This window comes from Bos grunniens, chromosome 15 (assembly GCF_055505025.1).
Source record: "Bos grunniens cultivar Pamir isolate PY7600 chromosome 15, Bosgru_T2T1.0, whole genome shotgun sequence".
NCBI lineage: Eukaryota > Metazoa > Chordata > Mammalia > Artiodactyla > Bovidae > Bos > Bos grunniens.
Window position 1 is genome coordinate 732,601 of NC_141179.1, and position 22,117 is coordinate 754,717.

Below are 22,117 nucleotides of genomic sequence, written 5' to 3' on the forward strand. Positions count from 1 at the left end.
TTTCACTTAGAGAGGGCCTCTTCAAAATGTAATGATTTAAACGAACCTAAAATTTGGTTCTAAAAGCGGTTTTGAGATAGTGGATCTGAGGTGCAGAAATCTGAGCTTCATTTCTAACAATATCCAAGGAAATGTTACTACTGCCAACCCAGGAAAACGTATTAAAGGGCAGCAGCAGTTTAGACTAAGTACAGCTTATTTGTTCTCAGTCCCAAGAACAATCGAAACACAGACACAAAGAATATGAAAACTGGTCTTATAAATGTAAAGATATTTGAGCCAAAGATTAAGAGTTATAGTTTATTGGAAATCAAGGCATTGCCATCTTAGTGACCATATTTCTTCAAAGGACTCTCTTCAATGTTTGTTTTACATCTAAGTACTGGACTTACAAAAGTGTAGAAAACAGCTATTATCTTGGATTCTTCCACCGTCTTCTCTGTTACTGGTCTTACATACATGCAGAAGAGTGTCCCATAACATAGGGTAACAGCATCATGTGGGAACCACAGGTGGAGAATGCCTTGTGCCTTCCTTTTGCTGATTCAATCCTGAGGATTGCAGTGAGAATTAAGGCATAAGAAATCAGGATGATGATGAGGGGGCTGGAGAGGTTGAAGCCTGTTGATATCAATATGGCATGCTCTTTGATATAAGTATCAGAGCAAGAAAAAGTGGTGGGTCAGCACAGTAGAAATGGTTGATGGTGTTGGATCTACAGAAGGTCAAGTGGAAGGTCAGGATGGCCTGGAAGAGTCCATATGAGAAGCCATAGACATAAGGGAATGTGGCCAAGCTTATGCAGATATACCTGGATATCTTCACACTGTAGTGCAGAGGGTTGCATATGGCCACATAGTGGGCATAGGCCATTGCTGCCAGCATGTAAAACTCAGTGAGGAGAAGTGCTATGAGAAGGCAACACTGCAAAGCAGCCAGCAAAGCTGATGGTCTTCTTCTGTGATACCAGATTAATCAGCATCAGTGGGGCTGCAGTAGAGGTATAGCACAAGTCTACAAAGGATAAATGAGTGAGGAAGAAGGACATGGGTGTGTAAAGGTGAGAGTCCAGTCTGACTAACACCATTGTGCCCAGGTTGCCTAGGAGGGTGACAAGGTAAATGACCAGAAACAGCACAAAGAGGAGAGGCTGGTGCTCTGGGCGATCCGTGAGCCCAAGGAGAATGACTTCTCTTAGTTTACTGTCATTGGTGAGGGGAATTTTCTGCACTTGAAACAAGCGCAGTCAAAGGAAATATGAAGGTACACATTTTATTACAATTAAAATGATTTTTATATACCTCGAGATGTTATTCAAAATGAATACTGTCATACACTGCTGCTTTACTTCTATTAAGGCATTGTTTCAGCTTCTTTACAAATGAACAGTTATTTTATTTCCATCTCTTACCTATTCTTGTATCTATGGCTGTGTCTTTAGATAAGTATGCTTCTAACCATAGCTATGTTCACAGTCACAAGTGAGCTGCATATTTCCTATCTCCTGCACTATTTTTTCTTCTGCAACTCTACTTATCTTATAAAGCCAACCTCAAGGCTAGTCCCATGTGAAGCATTTCTCACTCTTCTCTCATTATACCTGAGATTGAATTAATCCCCTTCTGTTTTATACTTCTCAGATACCCTATATACTCTAATTTATTCCTTAGCACATTACATCATCAGAAGAGATCCACTTTCTACTCATGTATTAGTTCTCCAGGGGTAGAGCAAATTCTATTTCATTACTGTACTGTGATTTCTAACCACATGTTTACATACTAAATATGTAGTTTTGTAAAATTTACATTTTAAAAAGAAAAGGAAAAATAATGTGAGCATGAAATACCATACTCCTTGCAATCTGTCACCTCTGAAACCCCACAAAACTTTTCACAATGTCATACCTCCATAGGATAATTAAGAGCTTTGAACTTGTATCAGAACAATTGCTTGAGAAGCTTATTAATAAAGCTAATCTACAGAAAGTCTGTAGCAGAAAGTCTCATGTGGGATATTGGAACCTCACCTCTAACAACTACTTTGGTGATTCTAACATAGATGTTCCCAGAATCACAGTTTAAAAAGCCACAGTCACAGTGCTTCCATAAACATGATGGTGGTGGTTTAGTCACCAAGTTGTGTACGAATCTTGCAACCTCATGGGCTGGAGCCTATGTGGCTCCTCTGTCCATGGGATTTCCCAGGCAAGAATACTGGAGTGGTTGCCATTCCCTCCTCCAGGGGATCTTCCCAAACCAGGGATTGAACCTGGGTCTCCTGCATTGCTGACCAGGCAGGTTCTTGTCCATAGACATATGACAAATAAATGAACAAAGAATTGTCAGATCAAATGAATTCTCACACAGTGTTTTGAGAATGGTCTACAGCAATGATAGAATGGTTCATAAAGAAAAATAATAAGTTTCACATAGTTCATATTTAAGTTGCTAAACAAAACTCCACCTGTATAGACATATTATTATTAATACAACATCTATGGATTTATTAGCTTGTTCTCACTTCTAAACTAGTGCTGAGTCTCCTATTCCTTACACTCCAAATGTTTTTATACCTTTCTCTTTCTCTCATATATCATATTTTTAAAACTTGCTCAAATCTTTGTCTTATTTCAAAGTGAGTCAGAAAAGCTTACTTTAGTTATATTTTAGAAATACAGTAAATATTTCTTTTTCAACCTATAGCTCCCTACCTTAGTATTTGAAGTACTTAATAGATATTTGTTGAATGCACTAATAATAGTTCTTAATAATAGATAATGATTCTTACCCATGAGGTACTTCATTCCGTTTGTAAATGGGAATAGTATCAGTTCTGCTTTCTTCTCAAGTCATTATGGACATCAAACTCCTCCAAAATATATTTATTAATACACAACACATCATGTGTTTAGGCACCACTAATGCCAAAATGAACCAAGTTCAAAACCCCTGCCATTGTGGCATCCACCTTCTAGTGAACACAGAAACATAATAATGAAATAAGCCAATCGTTTTTCGGATGACACTGATATAGAGGGAAAGACAGAAAATGGAGTCAGAGGGAAGGGTATTCAAAATTTAAACAGGAACATTAGCAATAGCACTGAGACATATACATTACCATATGAAAACAGATGACCAGTGTAAGTTCGATCCATGAAGAAGGGCACCCAAAGCCGGTGCTCTGGGACAACCCAGAGGGATAGGTTGGGGAGGGAGGTAGAGGAGGTTCAGGATTTGGGGGACACGTGTGTGGCTGATTCATGTTGATGTATTGCCAAAACTATCACAATATTGGAAAGTGATTATCCTCCAATTTAAATAAATAATTTTTAACATAAAAAATTTGCTTTCAAGAAAAAAAAATGAATTCATATAAAGGTGATGTAATAAATCATACAAATGTGATGTGTTTAGCAACAAACTGATACAGAAAGAGAAAAAACCATAAAGCTATTAAAAGAAGGGTATTCTACAGTAGGAAAGTTAAGGACCAGAAGCAAAACAAGTTCTGAAACTTGCAGCATATGTGCATGTATAAAATTCACACAGAGGATATCAGAAAATTATAGCTGAGATGTCCCCTGAAGCACAAATGTTTCACTTTATTGAGAGATTGATTCATCTGTACCTATGAGATTCTTAACAAGTTACTGGCACTAGTGGTAAAGCACCCATCTACCAATGCAGGAGATGTAAGAGAGGCAGGCTCAATCTCTGGGTTGAGAAGATCCCCTAGAGGAGGGCATGGCAACCCACTGCAGTATGCTAGCCTGGAGACTTCCAGAAGAACCTAGTGGGCTACAGTCCATAGTGTTGCATAGAGTCAGACACAACTGAAGTGACTTAGATATCAAAGATATCTTAGACAAACCAAGATATCACAACGTTCACTGGAAAAAAGGACTTGCATTGGTGGTTATTTGCAGCTTCTCTGCAAGAAATGTCTAGCCAATAAATAATAAATAATGTCTAGATATCAGCTGAAAGCAGGATATCTATTTGTATGCCAGGAGCAAGGCGGCTTAAGAGATCTTTCTTATTGTTCAGCACCCAAGAAACCCCAAAGAGAATAGGTAGTAGTTGCTAGAAGAGAAAATAATAGAAAAAGATCAGGATGTAGGAATTTCACATTTATGAAGACACAGTAGGAAACTCGACTTGAGAAGTTCATTTGCAGAAGGACTCATTGATGACATGTTACATATAATGATTGTCTGTGGGATCTGAAATGATGTTGACTCACAATCCCAGTGGATCCAGACATATCACAACTGAAAAGGAGCAGAAGAACTAAGTGATGAGATGCAAAAATGTCTACAGACAATAAAGAAGTCATATCACAGCTGACCTGGCAGCCCGAGCCAGACCAGAGTGACAGATGAACATCTTCTGAAAGAGGTGTTTGTGGTTTTACTAGTTCACAACCAAGGAGAACTTCTGTCTGATGGAAGAAGAACCAAGAATGGGGTAGTTCAAGGACAGTAGAAAGCTACAAATTTTTAATCCTGGAACTAGGGCATGGTACAATATAGACTGAGTCCAGTACTAAACAAAATGTACAGCATCACTTTTCAAAAATTATTAAGACAGAGCAGAAGATTGAACCTGATTTGAAGGGCTTCTGAAAATAGAGCCCTGTCAACTGCACAAGCTGCATGTCCATGAAGCCAGACATTCCTGCAACAGAGACCAGCAGAGCTGACAATTCAGGTACATGGAGGGAGAAGGAGAGCATCCTCATGTCTGCAAAAAGTAGACGGAAAGGAAAAGAAGACAGAGAAAGAAGCTGAAAGCTAGGGTTCAGTTCTTGGGTGATTATCCTAGAGGGTCACCCAGCTCAATGGGCTAGTGTTCTAGATGAATTTTGTGGGCCAGTCAATTACAAGTGCCAGAGAAGAGATTTTGTTTCAGGAGGAAAAAAAAAAATAAAAGAAAACAAGCAGAGGTAAAAGTAAGAGAAACATTTAGCAGAATTCTTGGCAAGATGGCCCTTAAGCTTCTTCTTCTTCTTTTTTTTTTTTTCCAAATTTCATAGAAAACTATGAAAACCTTTTGGAACTATAGATTCTCAACCAAGATCAATGTGTAATCACAAAATCTTAAAAACAGCAACAAAAAATCTACAGAACCATATATTAAGGGGTAAGATTTCACCAGGCTGCAAAGTATAAGAGTTCTTGTATTAGGCTCTTCTGTGTTCCACAACTGAAAATGTACTCGTATTTGTGAGTGGTCTGCTGACTGTTTGCCTTCCTGGTTCTTTTGCATCTGTGCCAGGGCTATAAAATATTCCCAGGGAGCTCAATAGAAATTTCAATAGATTTGTCATCTAGGAAATCAATTGAGGTTCAAATTCTGCTACTGAGAACATAAAGTTTTGCATGTGCATATTTTGAGCAAACATGGTAAAAATATGTGGTACTCAGTCTGAGTTTTTACTACAGTCTCTCCTTGACTAAGAAATAGAAAGAAAATAGATACACAAATACTTACTTGTTGTTTGGATATGCATCTATTTTCTGAACCTCTAATGAAGGAAGTTCACTGATGCTTCACTAAGCTGAGAAGCACAGCTGAATTTCTAGCAGAACATGGGGGTTAGGAACCAGCTTTTAAAGCAAATCTCTAGAGGACGTAGGAACATCAGAAATGAGTGTGTCTTTGGGATGCAGCCCTTTGGGAATTTACCAGAATGTGCTTGGTATTATAAAGCTAATCATATGCCTCAGTCATAATTTTAATATTTTCTAATTTACTATATGCCCTAAGAGTATGGTGGATGGCACACACACACAAAAAGCATGTTTGCATTTTGAAGAAGGTCTGATTTTTTTTTTCTTTTATACTTGAAACAGCCTCTTTTCCTAAAATCCAGAGTTCTTAACAATGTTCTTTCTGATGGACATTGAAGTCTTGGGCAGAATTAGGCATAAGCAGGACTGTGAAACAGACAAAATGATTGGAAATCAGTTTTTGAGCAATTCTTGTGTGTGGAGTACTTTCCTGTAGGCAATTTAATTGATCCTTCAATTAAATCCTTCAAAATAACACTAAGAGGCAGAGACTCTCTCCTATCCTTTCAGCTGAAGAACCAGACCCTCCACTAAAGGAACAGTAAACCCTGTGCCACATAGTTAGGAAGTGGCAGAGTGTGACTTGAATTCCTGCCTTCACATTCCCAATTGATTACTTTTTCAATTGTAGTTAGTTTCCATTTAAAGTCAATGTGATGCTTTTGAACTGTGGTACTGGAAAAGATTCTTAAGAGTCCCTTGGACTGAAAGGAGATCCAACGAGTCCATTCTAAAGGAAATCAGTCCTGAATATTCATTGAAAGGACTGATGCTGAAGCGCCAATACTTTGATCACCTGATGCAAAGAATTGGAAAACACCCTTATGCAGGGAAAGATTGAAGGCAGGAGAGGGGGACACCAGAGGATGAAATGGTTGAATGGCATTATAGACTCAGTAGAGATGGGTTTTAGCAAGCTTTGGGAGTTGGTGATGCACAGGGAAGCCTGCATGCTGCAGTCCATGGGGTCACAAAAAGTCGGGCACGACTGAGTGACTGAACTGAACTGAACTCAGCTTGTCATCTTTCCTTCATCACTTTTTCAACTTTCCCTTAGTTTCCTCCAGTCAGTGCTTGTATCGTTCTCATCTTATTAAAGTTGATCCTGACAATAGAAAAAGCTTACTTATGTGGAAGTGTTCTCGAACAATGCTTTTTTTTTTTTTTTTTTTTTTTTGCCTCCACAGAACTTGGTATGACCTTCATCCTCCACACCATCTTACTACTCAGGCCCATCCTTGGCTGATACACTCTATTTCCACTACCTACTAATATTTCTATTGCTATCACTAGACTGCAAACCCTTATGAGCACAGACTATGAACTCAGCAGCTAGCACTGCTGCTGCTAAGTCACTACAGTCGTGTCCGACTCTGTGCGACCCCATAGACAGAAGCCCACCAGGCTCCCCTGTCCCTGGGATTCTCCAGGCAAGAACACTGGAATAGGTTGCCATTTCCTTCTCTGATGCAGGAAAGAGAAAAGTGAAAGGGAAGTCACTCAGTCGTGTCCGACCCTAGCAACCCCATGGACTGCAGCCTACTAGGCTCTTCCGTGCATGGGACTTTCCAGCCAAGAGTACTGGAGTAGGGTGCCATTGCCTTCTCTGGCAGCTAGCACAGTCTCTGGAAATAACAGATGAACAAACATGTTGAATAATTTGAGAGTGCAATATGTATCTAATTCAGTGATTATACTGCAAATCCTGGTTATCCCCTCTCAGATAACTTTGCATTTCATTGAACACATATCCTTACCCCTTAAAACCAAAACTCTAACGAGGTGATACGCCATTGATCTCAGGTGGCCTCGGCCTGCAGCAGCTTGAAGTGAGGCTTTGGTTCCCCAGCCAGAGATTGAGGCCAAGTTCCAATGGTGAGAGCACCAAATCCTAGCCACTTTACCAGTGGTCAGTGACAAGGCCCTGGTTCTTTGGTTTTGCAGAAAAAAATTCCCACAGATATTTAAAGTAATGAAACAAAATATTTATTAGGAAGAAAAAGAGTACAGTACACGTGAATAGACACATGTGCAGACTCAGGAAAGTCGCGCCCTCACAGTGGTCTGAATCACTTTTATGGGCCATTTCTTCTGGGTTTTCTTTGGTCAGTCATTTTGATCTTAGTTTCCCTTGACTAATCATTTTGATTTGATATGCCAATAATCATAATAAAATATACCATTTTGGGTATATCTCAGGATCCTTCCACGTGTCTGTGTGCCCCTCTCTTAGTCTCGATGGATTCTAGTGAAAAGGCCTATGAGTAGTTGCATCATTTACTGTGAAATAATGCCACCTCTCTTTTGATGTTCTGAGCATTTATGCACATAGATAGTCAGGAGGTCTCCTTAACTTGGAGAATGAGGAATATGTGGTCTTTTATCTCTAATATGGGAAGGGCCCATCTCCTCTATCATCCTTGTTTTATGGAGTTCCTGTCCACAGGGGAGAAACTGTTAAGTCTGTGGCCTCTCAGTAGTATGAGTGACTCCCTTACTAAAAAAAAAAAACACAGGAAAGAAAATAAAATGGGAGTAATTATTGACAGGTAATAGGCACTGATACTTAATATGTGCCAGAATTAGGCTTAGCACTACAAAGCATTAGATCAATTAATCCTCACAAACTCCATTTTTTAGTGGGGAAAGTGAGGCAAGTAGAGGGTAATTAACTTCCTGGTATAGGTTACTAATAAATTGTGAGGCTTGTATTCAAACAGTATAGTCAATAGCATTTGATATCACTTTATTTAGGAAAGAAACATGACAAGCTTAAAAACACTATGCACTCTATGAGTATAGTGAGGACATTCATTCAACCATCAATGTATTCATTCATCCTTATAGTTAACAAGTATTCAGGGAAAACCTTCTTCATGCCACCATATGGTCAATGAAGAAAATGTAAGAAAAAGCCAAAAGATTGTGTCCTTAGAGTGCTTCTGCTTCACTACAGGAGGGATGAGGCATGGAGTTCATATAATCAGATTTTAAATTATTAAGAATTAGTGAAAATCATGTTGGAAAGTGGAAGGGGAGAAAGTAAAGCTTGCATTACTTAAATGACTAAAATCTAATGACATAGTGATAGTTTATTAACTCAATAGATTTTTACTGAGAATGATCTGTGTTCTAGATTCGGGGATAAATGTTAACTTTAGTGAGCAGAAAGGAAATTGGAGGGATTCCAAATGTGAAAATAGTACCACACCCTGTTGCTGGCCCTGAGATGTAGGGTCCCCTGAGCAAGGACCAGTAAGAAGCCTTATGGAGCTAACAGCAGACTTTGGCTGACAGCCGTCAAGGAAACAGGACCTCAATCCCACAAACATAAGGCAGGAAATTCTGCCCACAACCAGAAAAACCAGCTGAACCAATCCAACTTCTGACCTGCAGAATTGTGAAATAATAAATTTGTATTGTTTTAACTTGCTAAAGCGGAAAAGGCAATGGCACCCCACTCCAGTACTCTTGCCTGGAAAATCCCATGGATGGAGGAGCCTGGTAGGCTACAGTCAATGGGGTCGCTAAGAGTCAGACACGACTGAGCGACTTTGCTTTCACTTTTCACTTTCATGCATTGGAGAAGGAAATGGCAACCCACTCCAGTGTTCTTGCCTGGAGAATCCCAGGAATGGGGGAGCCTGATGGGCTGCTGTCTATGGGGTCGCACAGAGTCGGACACAATTGAAGTGACTTAGCAGCAGCAGCAGCAAGTTGCTAAAAAAAAAAAATTAATGAGCACAACCAGACGTGGACCTGGCTCTCATGAAGCTGACAATCCTGAGGACAATATAACCATGAATGAATCACATACACAATGTTAAAATTACAGTTGAAAACAGTTCTGTAAATTAAAGTTATATGATATTGTGAGAACATATCCTAAGAGGATATGACTGAAAGATCAGTCAAGAAAGCACTGAAAATGCAAAAGGATAAAATATAACTAAATCCCCAAAAAGACAAACACTGAAATTAAAAATTAGGAAATTAGAAAAAGACTGAGAAATATCAAGTAATCTGGTAATGCAACATTTGTATAAAAAAACTAATAGAAGACAGTTAATAATTAAAAAAAAATTAAAGCACAAAACTGTTAGAAAGTATTCCAAAGTATCAATATTTACAACAAAATAAGAAAGTCAATGATTAGAGGAACTCATGGTATCAAGGGAAAAAAAAGATATCATGTTTAGTGAAACGTCAAACACAGAAAGACTGTACAATATCACTTCTATTTGGAAATATAAAAATTAAAACAACTTAGTGAGTATAACAACAACAAAAACAACCATCAGACTCACAGACATAGAAAACAAATTAGTGGTTGCCTGTGGGAAGAAGAAAGGGGAGGGGCAAGATACGAGTAGGGATGGACACACTAGAGACTACTATATATAAAATAAGTGAGATACAAGGATATATTGTACAGCTCAAGGAATATAGCCAATATATATCATAATAACTATAAGTGGATCAAAATCATTATGTTGTACATCTGAAACAATATGGTAAGTCAACTATGAAAAAAAGTGAAAGTGTTAGTCCCTCAGCCATCTCCAAGTCTTGGCGACCCCATGGACTCTAGCCCATCAGTCTCCTCCATCCATGCAATTTTCCAGGCAAGAATATTGGGGTGGGTAGCTGTTCTCTTCTCCAGGGGATCTTCTGGATCTAGGTATTGAACCCAGGTCTCCTGCATTGCAGGCAGAAACTTTACTATCTGAGCCACCAGGGAAGACTTCAACTTAAAAAAGGATAAAAATAGTCATAATAAGCATCAATTAGCTAAAAACAAACAAAAAATCCTGCTGAAGAGCTATGAATATCAGACAAATTAAACTTTTAGACTTTATACATCATAGAAGGGATAGAAACTATCTATGATAAAAGGAAAAATACCTGTTCATTACTTGATGTGATTAATAATATAGCCTCAGTGTTTAAAGAAAAAAAAATTACAAAAAGAAATAGACAAATACACAAACATTTCTCTTGGTTTTATAGATGAAACAATAAAACGTTAGTAGGGATACTGAAGATCAGAAGAAAGAAGCAAGCATAAATCAAGTATGTGAGTGTGCATTCTAAGTCGCTTCAGTAGTATTCAAACGTTTGTGACCATATGGACTGTATCCCTCCAGGCTCCTCTGTCCCTACAGACTCTCCAGGCAAGAAAACTGGAGTAGGTGGCCATGCCCTCCAATTGATCTATTTGCACATTGCTCTACTCAACTCCTATTACTTCTGAAAGCTTATTGGCACCAGAAAATTGAGATATGCTTCAAGAGGAAATGCCAAAATGGCAGGTAGGGCTTCAGAACGTGGAATGGGATCCAATATCTGAATTTTTAAAATATCTGAATAAAAATTGATATGTAAAAAAATAAAAAATAGATATGTAAACATTAATTATTACATATATTTGGGACAGTGATCTATTAGTTTCTATTTTTGGCTCTATATTGGAAATAATTCATAACAAAATAAATAAACAAAAAAGTGAAAACACAAAACCAGTTTTAAGATGAGATTGTTGTTTTTGTTTGTTGCTAAGTCATGTCTGACTTTTTGTGACCCCAGGAACTGTTGCAATCCAGGCTTCCCTCTCCTTCACTATCTCCCTGAGTTTGCTCACACTCCTGTCCATTGAATCACTGATGTCATCTAACCATCTCATCCTCTGTCACATTCCCATTTCCTCTTGCCCTCAATCTTTCCCAGCATCAGGGTCTTTTCCAATAAGGCAGCTCTTCACATCAAGTGATCAAAGCATTGGAGCTTCAGCTTCAGCATCAGTCCTTCCAATGAATACTCAGGCCTGATTTCCTTTAGGATTGGCTAGTTTCATCTCCTTGTTGTCCAAGGGATGCTTAACAGTCATCTACAATTTGAAGCATCACCACAATTTGAAGCATCAAATTCTTTGCTGCTCAGCTTTCTTTATGGCCCAAATCTCATATCCGTACCTGACTATTGGAAAAATCATAGCTCTGACCAGATGGACCTTTGTTGGCATAGTGATGTCTTTGACTTTTAATATTAAAGTAATATATTTAAATATATTGTATTAAACACTGTCTAGGTTTGTCACAGCTTTCTTTCCAAGGAGCAAGTGTCTTTTAATATCATGGTTTCAGTCACCATCTGCAGTGATTTGGGGAGGCCAAGAAAATAAATCTGTCACTGTTTCCACTTTTTTCCCCATCTACTCATCATGAAATAATGGGACCAGTATTTTTGCCTGGCAAATCCCATGGAGAGAGGAGCCTGGCAGGCTATAGTCCATTGGGTCTCAAGAGTTGGACATGACTTAGTAACTAAAGAGACAGAGAGAGAGCAAGAGAGATACCATGATCTTAGTTTTTTGGATGTTGAGTTTTAAGCCACTGTTTTTACCCTTCTCTTTCAACCCTCTTCAATAATTCTTTAATTCTTCTTTGTTTTGTGCCATTAGAATGGTGTCATCTGAATATCTGAGGATGTTGATATTCTCCCAGGTGCCTTGATTCCAGCTTGTGCTTCATCCAGTCCAGCATTTCACGGAAGGATCTCTGAATACAAGTTAAATAAGCAGGGTGACCATATACAGCTTTAATATACTCCTTTCCCATATTTAAACCTGTCCATTTTTTTCATGTATGGTTCTAACTGTTGCTTCTTGTTGCTTCACACAGGTTTCTCAGGAGGCATGTAAAGTGGTTTGTATTCCCATCTCTATAAGAATTTTAAGAAATATTTTAAATATTTTTTTATTTTATTTTTAAACTTTACATAATTGTATTAGTTTTGCCAAATATGAAAATGAATCCGCCACAGGTATACATGTGTTCCCCATCCCGAACCCTCCTCCCTCCTCCCTCCCCATACCATCCCTCTGGGCCGTCCTAGTGCACCAGCCCCAAGCATCCAGCATCGTGCATTGAACCTGGACTGGCAACTCGTTTCCTACATGATATTTTACATGTTTCATTGCCATTCTCCCAAATCTTCCCACCCTCTCCCTCTCCCACAGAGTCCATAAGACTGTTCTATACATCAGTGTCTCTTTTGCTGTCTCGTACACCAGGTTATTGTTACCCTCTTTCTAAATTCCATATATATGTGTTAGTATACTGTATTTATGTTTTTCCTTCTGGCTTACTTCACTCTGTATAATAGGTTCCAGTTTCATCCACCTCATTAGAACTGATTCAAATGTATTCTTTTTAATGGCTGAGTAATACTCCATTGTGTATATATACCACAGCTTTCTTATCCATTCATCTGCTGATGGACATCTAGGTTGCTTCCATGTCTTGGCTATTATAAACAGTGCTGTGATGAACATTGGGGTACACGTGTCTTTTTCCCTTCTGGTTTCCTCAGTGTGTATGCCCAGCAGTGGGACTGCTGGATCATAAGGCAGTTCTATTTCCCGTTTTTTAAGGAATCTCCACACTGTTCTCCATAGTGGCTCTACTAGTTTGCATTCCCACCAACAGTGTAAGAGGGTTCCCTTTTCTCCACACCCTCTCCAGCATTTATTATTTGTAGACTTTTGGATCACAGCCATTCTGACTGGTGTGAAATGGTACCTCATAGTGGTTTTGATTTGCATTTCTCTGATAATGAGTGATGTTGGAAGTAAAACCCTCACTATTTGCAGATGACATGATCCTCTACATAGAAAACCCTAAAGATTCCACCAGAAAATTACTAGAAATAATCAATGACTATAGTAAAGTTGCAGGATATAAAATCAACACACAGAAATCCCTTGCATTCCTATACACTAATAATGAGAAAACAGAAAGAGAAATTAAGGAAACAATTCCAATCACCATTGCAACGGAAAGAATAAAATACTTAGGAATATATCTACCTAAAGAAACTAAAGACCTATATATAGAAAACTATAAAACACTGGTGAAAGAAATCAAAGAGGACACTAATAGATGGAGAAATATACCATGTTCATGGATTGGAAGAATCAATATAGTGAAAATGAGTATACTACCCAAAGCAATTTATAGATTCAACGCAATCCCTATCAAGCTACCAACAGTATTCTTCACAGAGCTAGAACAAATAATTTCACAATTTGTATGGAAAGACAAAAAACCTCGAATAGCCAAAGCGATCTTGAGAAAAAAGAATGGAACTGGAGGAATCAACCTACCTGACTTCAGGTTCTACTACAAAGCCACAGTTATCAAGACAGTATGGTACTGGCACAAAGACAGAAATATTGATCAATGGAATAAAATAGAAAGCCCAGAGATAAATCCACGCACATATGGACACCTTATCTTTGACAAAGGAGGCAAGAATATACAATGGATTAAAGACAATCTCTTTAACAAGTGGTGCTGGGAAATCTGGTCAACCACTTGTAAAAGAATGAAACTGGACCACTTTCTAACACTGCCGGGGACCAGCCCCAGCTGATCCAGGGTATTCGAAGGAGAGACGGCCTAGGCGACTATTTATATGCTAATTAGAGATATAGAGAACAATAGAATGAGGATAGCTCAGTAGGAAAATTCAGTGGAGAAAAGAGGCTGAGTAGCTTGGTTTACGCGGGAGACCAATAAAACTTCAAGACAAGAAGTTTGCACCACTTACGTAGGCCGCAGGCGCCCTCTCGAATAGCGGAAGGTGTCTCACCCTAGACACCTTCTCGAGTGGGTCTTAGAAGCCCAGGCATAATTAGTAAGCGTGTTGGGTTCCGCGCTCCAGATGGAGACTCAGCTGGAAGTTAAAGGGAAGAATGACATGGGGAGACCAAGCGCTGGTGAACAAGGCCCGTAGCTTTATTTTTAACAGGGGCTTTTATACCCTAAGTTACACATAGAGGATAATAGGGGATGCAAAGTCAGCAGTCTTTGATTCTTATCAAAAACCAAGGTTTCTTTCCTGCAAATGTATCGTATACAAATGGTTTAGGTGATTTACATCATCTTCTGGCCAGAAGGCCTACTAACATTTTATGACTCTTGACAAGGACTTATCAACAAAGACTTATTTTCTCTAAGAGTAATTATTTTAAGGTTTGGCACCATCTTCCAAAGATAAAATTGCATTCCTATAGGGCGGATGTGTAATGGGTTTACAACAAAGAAAGAATTTATTACCTTAAGGGTCTAAAGTTACTAACACCAAGGCCACTACTTATTTTTTACTATATACCAACTATTAATTAATACACATTCAAGGATACAATTCAGGGGGATGTGAAAACTTGGCAACAAGCATTGACTCATCAATGAAATCCTTTACTAGTTTATTCTGACAGTTTTTAACTCTCTGAGAGGCTCTAAGCTATTTGAATATCTTAAGCTTCCCGTGCCTCTGGAGGCTAGGAGACTGTAAACAATCGTATGCATAGCTGCAGGAGTCCGGGTAAACTTGTCAGGCGAGTTAGAGAGCCATCTGAGGGGTTTGGATTTAAACACTCCTAATTGCCCAGGAACTTTATTAATTGGAGCTGTAAGTTAACTCTTTGACAGAGAGAGAGAGAGATGGTGGTAGGGGACAGCCCCTAGTAAAGTCAGAGGTGAGAGCACAAAGCAATAAAGTAGGCAGACTCTGGTTTTTTGGGGGGAAAATGCTCGAGAATATCCGGGGGGACTCTTGAGGCTCGATCCCACCTTTGCGTATGCCGAGCCTCCTTCCTCATGACCTTTGTCATGAGCAGAATGCCTCACCGGCTCCTCGCATCTCCCCCTTTTTTATTTCTTAAAACAGCCAGATGTAGCTCAGTCGCGAGCCTCTGAATGCTCTGCCGAAGAATCTTGACAATACAAGGAAGAACGATTATTAGAAGTAAAATTAAAGCAGCTAACGTAGCATAGCCGAGGAAGGTAGACAGAATATTTTTTCCTGAAATGTAGTTAGAGAAAGTATGGAAGAAATCATTTGCTGTTCCAGCGGCAGTAAAATCTAATCGGGAGTGTTCCAGGGTTGCTATTTGATTGTGAAGTTTTCCTAAGTCTAAGCTAATGTCAGAGCTGTTCCAGATACCTGAAATATGGTTTTTAATCTTTTCCCATTCAAAATCTGTCTCATTTACTTTCAGGGGTGTTACACATATCCACCGGTAGTCAGCATGACAGGACAATGCCATTTTCACCTTTAAAGCCTGCAATTCAGTCCCAATATGTATTACTGCTTCCTCTAGGGCGTCTACCCTCATCTCTAATTTTCTGTCTATAGCTTCCTGTGTTGCCAATGCTAAAGAAACATTTTTGGACATAGAATCAACATATTGAGCAGTATGTACTTGTTGAGTCAATGATATTGCTGCCACAGTAACAGAAGTAATTGCACTTATCAAAGCTGCTATTCCCAAGATAAGTAAGCCCACAAACCGTCGTGTTCGCATTAAATCCTGCAGTTGTTGTAATACAGCCAAACCGTAATTATCATACCAATAAGAATGCACAGACACAGGTATCATGAGATAGGGTGGGCGTTTCAACACAACAAAAGAACAAACATTATATTGGGGGGTCAAACAAGATGAAAGCATACATTGTTCACAAGTTACGATATTAGGTCCACCTGAATAATTCATGTGTACATTTAATCTTTTGGAGTCATTAGTAAAGAGAAAAACATAAGGCGAGGGTACACAAGCTAAAACAGAATAAGTAGAATTGCTATTTGGATGGAATAAGGAAATGGGAGCAGTGGCAGCAAGGGCCCTCCAAATTTCTGGCTGCCAAGAGGTTCTGTTCTTAGTTGTATAAGACAATATAGGCGAAACAAATCGATTATTATGCCATCTAGTAATGCTTAAAGGCCAAGAAACCAAATCTTTCTTCCAATTATAAAATCTGCTGGGAAAGTCATCAAGGGGCAATGGGTTCCTATCTAGGTCTGAGTTACTCCAATCTTGAATCATGTAATTTCCTCCTCCCGGTATTCTGTAATCAGCTCTTAAACGATAAGTACAAGATTTCCAAATCGGATACCCTGTACGATCATCTATAGTGTTCTATATGGCATCTGAAGGCTCGGTATTATAACAACTTGGATATCCAGGAGGGGGTCTATGGATTATAAATTCGTGGGGATCAAGGGCCCCGGGCATACGAGCCTGTAAAATCCAAAGCGCTAGACGCCCTCTATGTTCAATACCTGAGGCTGGAGAATGAGTCAGAACTGCCTTTTTAGAGGCTCCAACACATCCTTCTTTAGGGGGAATAATAAAGCTTTCTATATCACTGGGGAAGTTGAAAAAAACAGGAAGGTCATCTGCTAATCCCCTGAAGGTAAAATTGAAATTAATAGGATATTCGTCTGTGGTATAGGAAGTATATGACCCTCCCAGTAACTGAGGCTGGTTTGTGTGGACCCGTAGGGGGTCACTGTTCCAGGTAACTACTTGAAAGGTTGGAGGGTCTGGGAAGTAAGCCCAATACTTTTCAGGAGTGGGGGAGGAGGCGCTTACCTGGCATGATAATAAGGCAAGCATAGCAATAAACATCTTCTCAGAGGAGGTTGGAGAGCCCTGCAAAGAGGTTATTCCCCGTGCCTGATGGCAGGGTGTTTTTATTTGTCCCCAAGTAGGTATGGAGGCATTCCGGGTCACCTGAGTCAGGCGGCCTGACCTCCTTTTGTGAGGCAAAAGATCGGGGGGAGCGATATCCTGTATGTGAAGTTGAGACATCTGTTTGGTGGGCGGATCCGTCCCCTGCTCATCCGGGATCCCTGATGTCAGTTGCTCCGATGTCAGTGGTGTTTCCCGTGCTGGCGGGGGGATCGAAGGCAGAGGAGGCCCTTTTCTCTTTCGGGGTCACGGCGGCCGTGGAACTCGGTATCCGAGAGGCTGAGACATGGTGAATCAATCTATCCGGAACCCAAATTGGAGAATCTGCGTCCTGTGGAAAAATACAAGCATATCCTCGACCGCTGGTTAACAATGGGTCAGGACCTTTCCACTGTCCGGAAAGGAGGTCCTTCCATTTAACTAATGGTTTTGCATTCAATTGCTCCGGGCACCAATGGCGAAGCATTGCAGTCATTCCAGCTGAATCAGTATTTAAAATATTTATTACAAAAAGAGCATGTTGCAAGAGGTGATGGGGAGAACTATATTTAAACTCCCCTTCTTTTAGTTTTTGAATTTGGGTTTTTAACGTTTGATGTGCTCTTTCCACAATGGCTTGTCCTTGTGGATTATAAGGGATGCCTGTATTATGTTTAATTTGAAACTTTAGACAAAATTCCTGAAAAGACTTAGATGTGTAAGCAGGAGCATTATCAGTTTTCAAGGCTTTTTGCAGACCCATATATGAAAAACAAGTAAAAAGATATTGTATTACGTCTTTAACTGCTTCCCCTGTGCGAGCAGTTGCAACAATAACATGAGAAAAGGTGTCTACTGTTACATGAACAAAAGACAGTTTTGCAAATGAAGAGATGTGAGTTACATCCATCTGCCAGAGTGCATTAGGTTTAAGACCGCGAGGGTTAACTCCCATAGGTAAACTATTTATAGTAGTGGGACAATGAGAACAGGAACGAACAATCTCCCGAGCAGAGTCTCGAGGAATCTGAAATTGATATCTTAGCGTAGTAGCATTTTGATGGTGGAGTGAATGAGAAGCTCGGGCTTCTTCAAAAGCAGAAGCCACTGTGACCTTAGTTAGTGAATCTGCCAGGTCATTTAAGGCATTTAAAGGTCCAGGCAATCCAGAATGAGCCCGAATGTGGCCAATAAAATATGCTCGGCTTCGTTTCCAAATTTGCTGCTGCAGTTTAGTTAACAAGTGAAATACTGCAGTTTTGTTCTCAGGCAGGATCGCAGTCTCAATGTGTGGAAACAGCCTGACCACATACTGAGAATCAGAGTAAAGGTTAAATTCCTCCTCTGCAAACATAACAAAGGCCTCTATAACAGCTGTGAGTTCAGCTCTCTGGGCCGAAGTCTCCTGCCTATGTAAAACTTTACGCTGATCTTTTGTAACTATAGAAGCTCTGCCGTTAGCTGACCCGTCAGTAAAAACCATTTGAGCATCTGAGATGGGAGAGTATTTACACCTAACAGGGAAAATAACCGGGTGTTTAGACATAAAATTTAGCAAAACATGTGAAGGTAAGTGATGCAGAATTTGGCCAAAATAATTTCCGATAGCAATCTGCCAATCCTCATCAAACATTAGGAGAGCATCAAGTTGTTCTTTATTATATGGAATTACAATTTCTGCTGGTTCTTTACCAAACAATTCAATGCTACGTTTTCTCCCTTTCAATATCAGTGTAGCTATCAGTCCTGGATAAGAGGCCACTACTTTTTTAGCCTGGGCGGGGAGATGGACCCATTCTAGAGGGCCATTTTGCCATAAAACTCCCATAGGTGCTGTTGGAGTAGCTAGGCAGAGGAATTGCCAATTTGTTTGTAAATTAACTCTTTTAACATAGCTATCAGATAAAGCTGCTTCCACTTTTTCTAAGGCCTCCTGAGCCTCAGCAGTTAATTGTCTCTTAGAAGTTGGATCAGGATCCCCACGTAAAATGTTAAAAAGAGGTTTTAATTCAGCAGTAGTTAATTTTAAATAAGGCCTGATCCAATTAATGTCGCCTAAAAGTTTTTGATAATCATTTAAAGTAACAAGGTGATCTTTTCTCAATTTTAATGGGGCATGAGTCACAGTTTCTGAATTGATAACCCGTCCTAAGTAAGTTATGGGCGGATTGACTTGAATTTTCTCTGGGGCAATTTTTAAGCCTCTGTCTGTTAAAGCCTGAGTCAAATCCTGGAGAACAGTTTGTAAATGAGCTCTATCAGGGTGAGCTATTAAAATATCATCCATATAGTGAATCATATACAGTTGTTCATATTTAGCCCTAATATCTTCTATAGCTGCATTAACAAATTTTTGACATAAAGTAGGGCTATTTTTCATTCCCTGGGGCAACACTTTCCATTGAAACCTTAAATAGGGCTGTTTAAAATTTTCTGCTGGTAAACTAAAGGCAAATCGCTTTTTATCCTCAGCATTTAAGGGGATGGTGAAAAAACAGTCTTGTAAATCAATTACAATAATATTATATCCTTCTGGGATGGCTACTGGGGAAGGAAGCCCAGGTTGTAAGGCTCCCATATCTTCCATAGTGGCATTAATAGCTCTTAAATCTTGTAAAAGTCGCCACTTGCCAGATTTTTTCTTAATAACAAAAATAGGAGTATTCCAGGGGCTATTGGAGGGCTCAATATGTCCCAATTCTAGTTGTTCAGAAATTAACGCTTTGGCTGCCAGTAGTTTTTCTTTAGTCAGAGGCCATTGTTCTACCCACACAGGGTCCTGAGATTTCCACGTAATGGGGTCGGCAGCAAAAACAATGGCCTCCATCAAAAATTTGGATACCCTAATCCAGCACGGAACTTTAGAGGAGCAGGGCAAATTGGCTCAGTTATTCCTGTCTGCTGTTTACCTAACCCTTTTGAAGGGTCATAGCCCATTTGTAGCATTTGCAAAGTTACTTTATCGTCAGGGCTAAAAAGTAACATGCCCATTTGAGACAGCACATCTCTCCCCCACAGCGAGAATGGCAGCGAAGGAATCATATACGGTTGGAATGTTCCACGGGTATCCTCAAATTGCCAGTCTAAAATTTTTGCACTTTGAGCTACTGTAGGAGCTCTCCCGATGCCCACTAAGTTATTTGCAGTAGTATGTGTGGGCCAGGAATTGGGCCAGTCTTTCCCAGAAATACAGGAAACATCTGCTCCTGTGTCTAATAGCCCTTCAATAGACTTGCCACTGACAAGAATAGATTTCATAGGACGCTTTTTAGTAATTTCTGTTACCCAAAAAACCATGTCACTAGACCCAAATCCTTTGTCCTGTCTTTCATTTTGGGTGGCTGTTTGCCCAATTGCATTATGATAAGGCAAAAGTAAAAGTTGGGCTATTCTCTGTCCCTGATGTATTTGGAAAGTTTTAGTCGGGGGTGAAATAATTATCTGAATTTCTCCTGTATAATCTGAGTCAATTACTCCAGGAATAATTGTAAGACCTTGTATAGCTAAGGAACTTCTGCCTAGTATAATTCCTACCAGGCCTGTCGGTAATGGACCTTTAACTCCTGTAGGGATTTTTATAGTGGGGCTATCTGGTGTTAATATTGTTGAGGTGGTGGAACTGAGGTCCAGTCCTGCGCTGCCTGGGGTTGCTCTGATGAGCTCTGCGACGGGACGAAGGGAATGAATGGGTTCAGTGAGGCTGCCCCAATCGTTGTCGGGGCCTGGGGCTGGCCCCTCAACCCGTTTCCCGACTGCTGGTCGGGGCCTAAAAAGGCTCCATTTCTATGAAATCTTGACCTACAGTCCCTTGCCCAGTGATATCCTCTCTGGCAGCGAGGGCAAAGAGACCTAGGATTAATAGGCAGTGGGGCAGGGTTTTGCGGAGCAGCCACAGCCGGTTGGGCCGGATTAGGCAGATAAGAACCGAGTGGTCTTTGAGGGCACCCATGAAAAGTGTGTCCCGTCTGGCCACAAGAAAAACAAGTTCTAGGGAATGCATTCCTGCCTTGGTTATTGGGATCACCTTGTGATGGCTTGTTTTTGTTAGTAAAAAAGGATTGGACTGCCTGCTGATAAGAGTTTCCTTTTATCGCTGCAGCTATCGCAACACCCTGTAGCACTGATGGTCCTACATCTGCACACTGTTTCATATAATCAATTAGAGTTCCAGTTCTTCTAACAGGGCGCAATATAGCCTGGCAGGTAGAATTAGCATTTTCAAAGGCCAAGTGTTTTGTTAACAGTTTAGCTGCCTCAGAATCAGAAATTATTCTCTGGACAGCTTCTGAGAGTCGTGAGACAAAGTCTTCAAATGGCTCTTCTGACTTTTGTTTAATATCAGATAGAGCGGCACCTGATGCTTTACCATCGGGCAATGAGCGCCAGGCAGTAAAGGCACAATCAGCCACCTGTTGTATAGTAGTCCTATCTAATTTCATCTGTTCATCATACGAGGGGTAGTTGGTCTGTCCAAGTAGTATAGGTTCAGTGATATGTGTAAAGTCTCCATTTTGGTTAGAAAAAGCATATATACGAGCGAGATCATCATATTCAGATTTCCAAAGTATAAAATGTCCTCCGGACAGGCAGGCCCTAGCAATTGATTTCCATTCTCGAGGTGTTAAGCATTGACCTGCTAAATTTTCTACTAGCTGCATCGTATACGGGGCTTTAGGCCCGTAAGAAATACATGCATTTTTAAGTTCTTTTACCAATTGAAAAGAAACAGGCTCCCAGTCGATAGCCTTTTGTTCACTTTCATCATTGTCAAAAATTAAAGGGAAACAAGCCTGAAGTTGGGGATCGAATTTCTCGCCAGGGGCAGAAGAGGCCCGTCTCCGTGGGATCGATTTTGGAATTTTCCCACTTCGATAGGGAGGTGGCGGCAATAATGCGGGTTTAATAGGACCTGTACGGCGTGGTATGGGAGGTGGTATGGGAGGAGGTATGGGAGGTGGTGGCAATGGCATAGGTTCCACATTCTCTGCTCTGTACTCAGGAGCTCTTTGAACTGTTTGGTA

General features: G+C 40.1%; 2 protein-coding genes and 1 pseudogene across 2 annotated transcripts; all 3 read right to left on the minus strand.

The window, feature by feature from the left end:
• Positions 1-326: 326 nt before the first annotated feature.
• On the minus strand, positions 327-2,806 carry LOC147357203 (olfactory receptor 5M11-like; annotated as a pseudogene).
• Positions 2,807-14,357: 11,551 nt separating this feature from the next.
• On the minus strand, positions 14,358-17,405 carry LOC147357204 (endogenous retrovirus group K member 6 Env polyprotein-like). The gene is given in 1 exon segment (XM_086338239.1): positions 14,358-17,405. A coding segment is annotated over 1 exon segment (2,139 nt). The 3' UTR covers positions 14,358-15,266.
• A 2,517-nt stretch (positions 17,406-19,922) lies between these two features.
• LOC147357205 (endogenous retrovirus group K member 7 Pro protein-like) lies at positions 19,923-20,393 on the minus strand. Its single transcript, XM_086341929.1, has one exon. The coding sequence runs from the start codon at positions 20,391-20,393 to the stop codon at positions 19,923-19,925; it is 471 nt and encodes a 156-aa protein (XP_086198055.1).
• Between the last annotated feature and the right edge of the window lie 1,724 nt (positions 20,394-22,117).

Excerpts from the sequence above, each read along its gene's own strand:
- LOC147357205 (XM_086341929.1), bottom strand. The coding sequence starts at position 20,393 with ATGGTTTTTTGGGTAACAGAAATTACTAAAAAGCGTCCTATGAAATCT.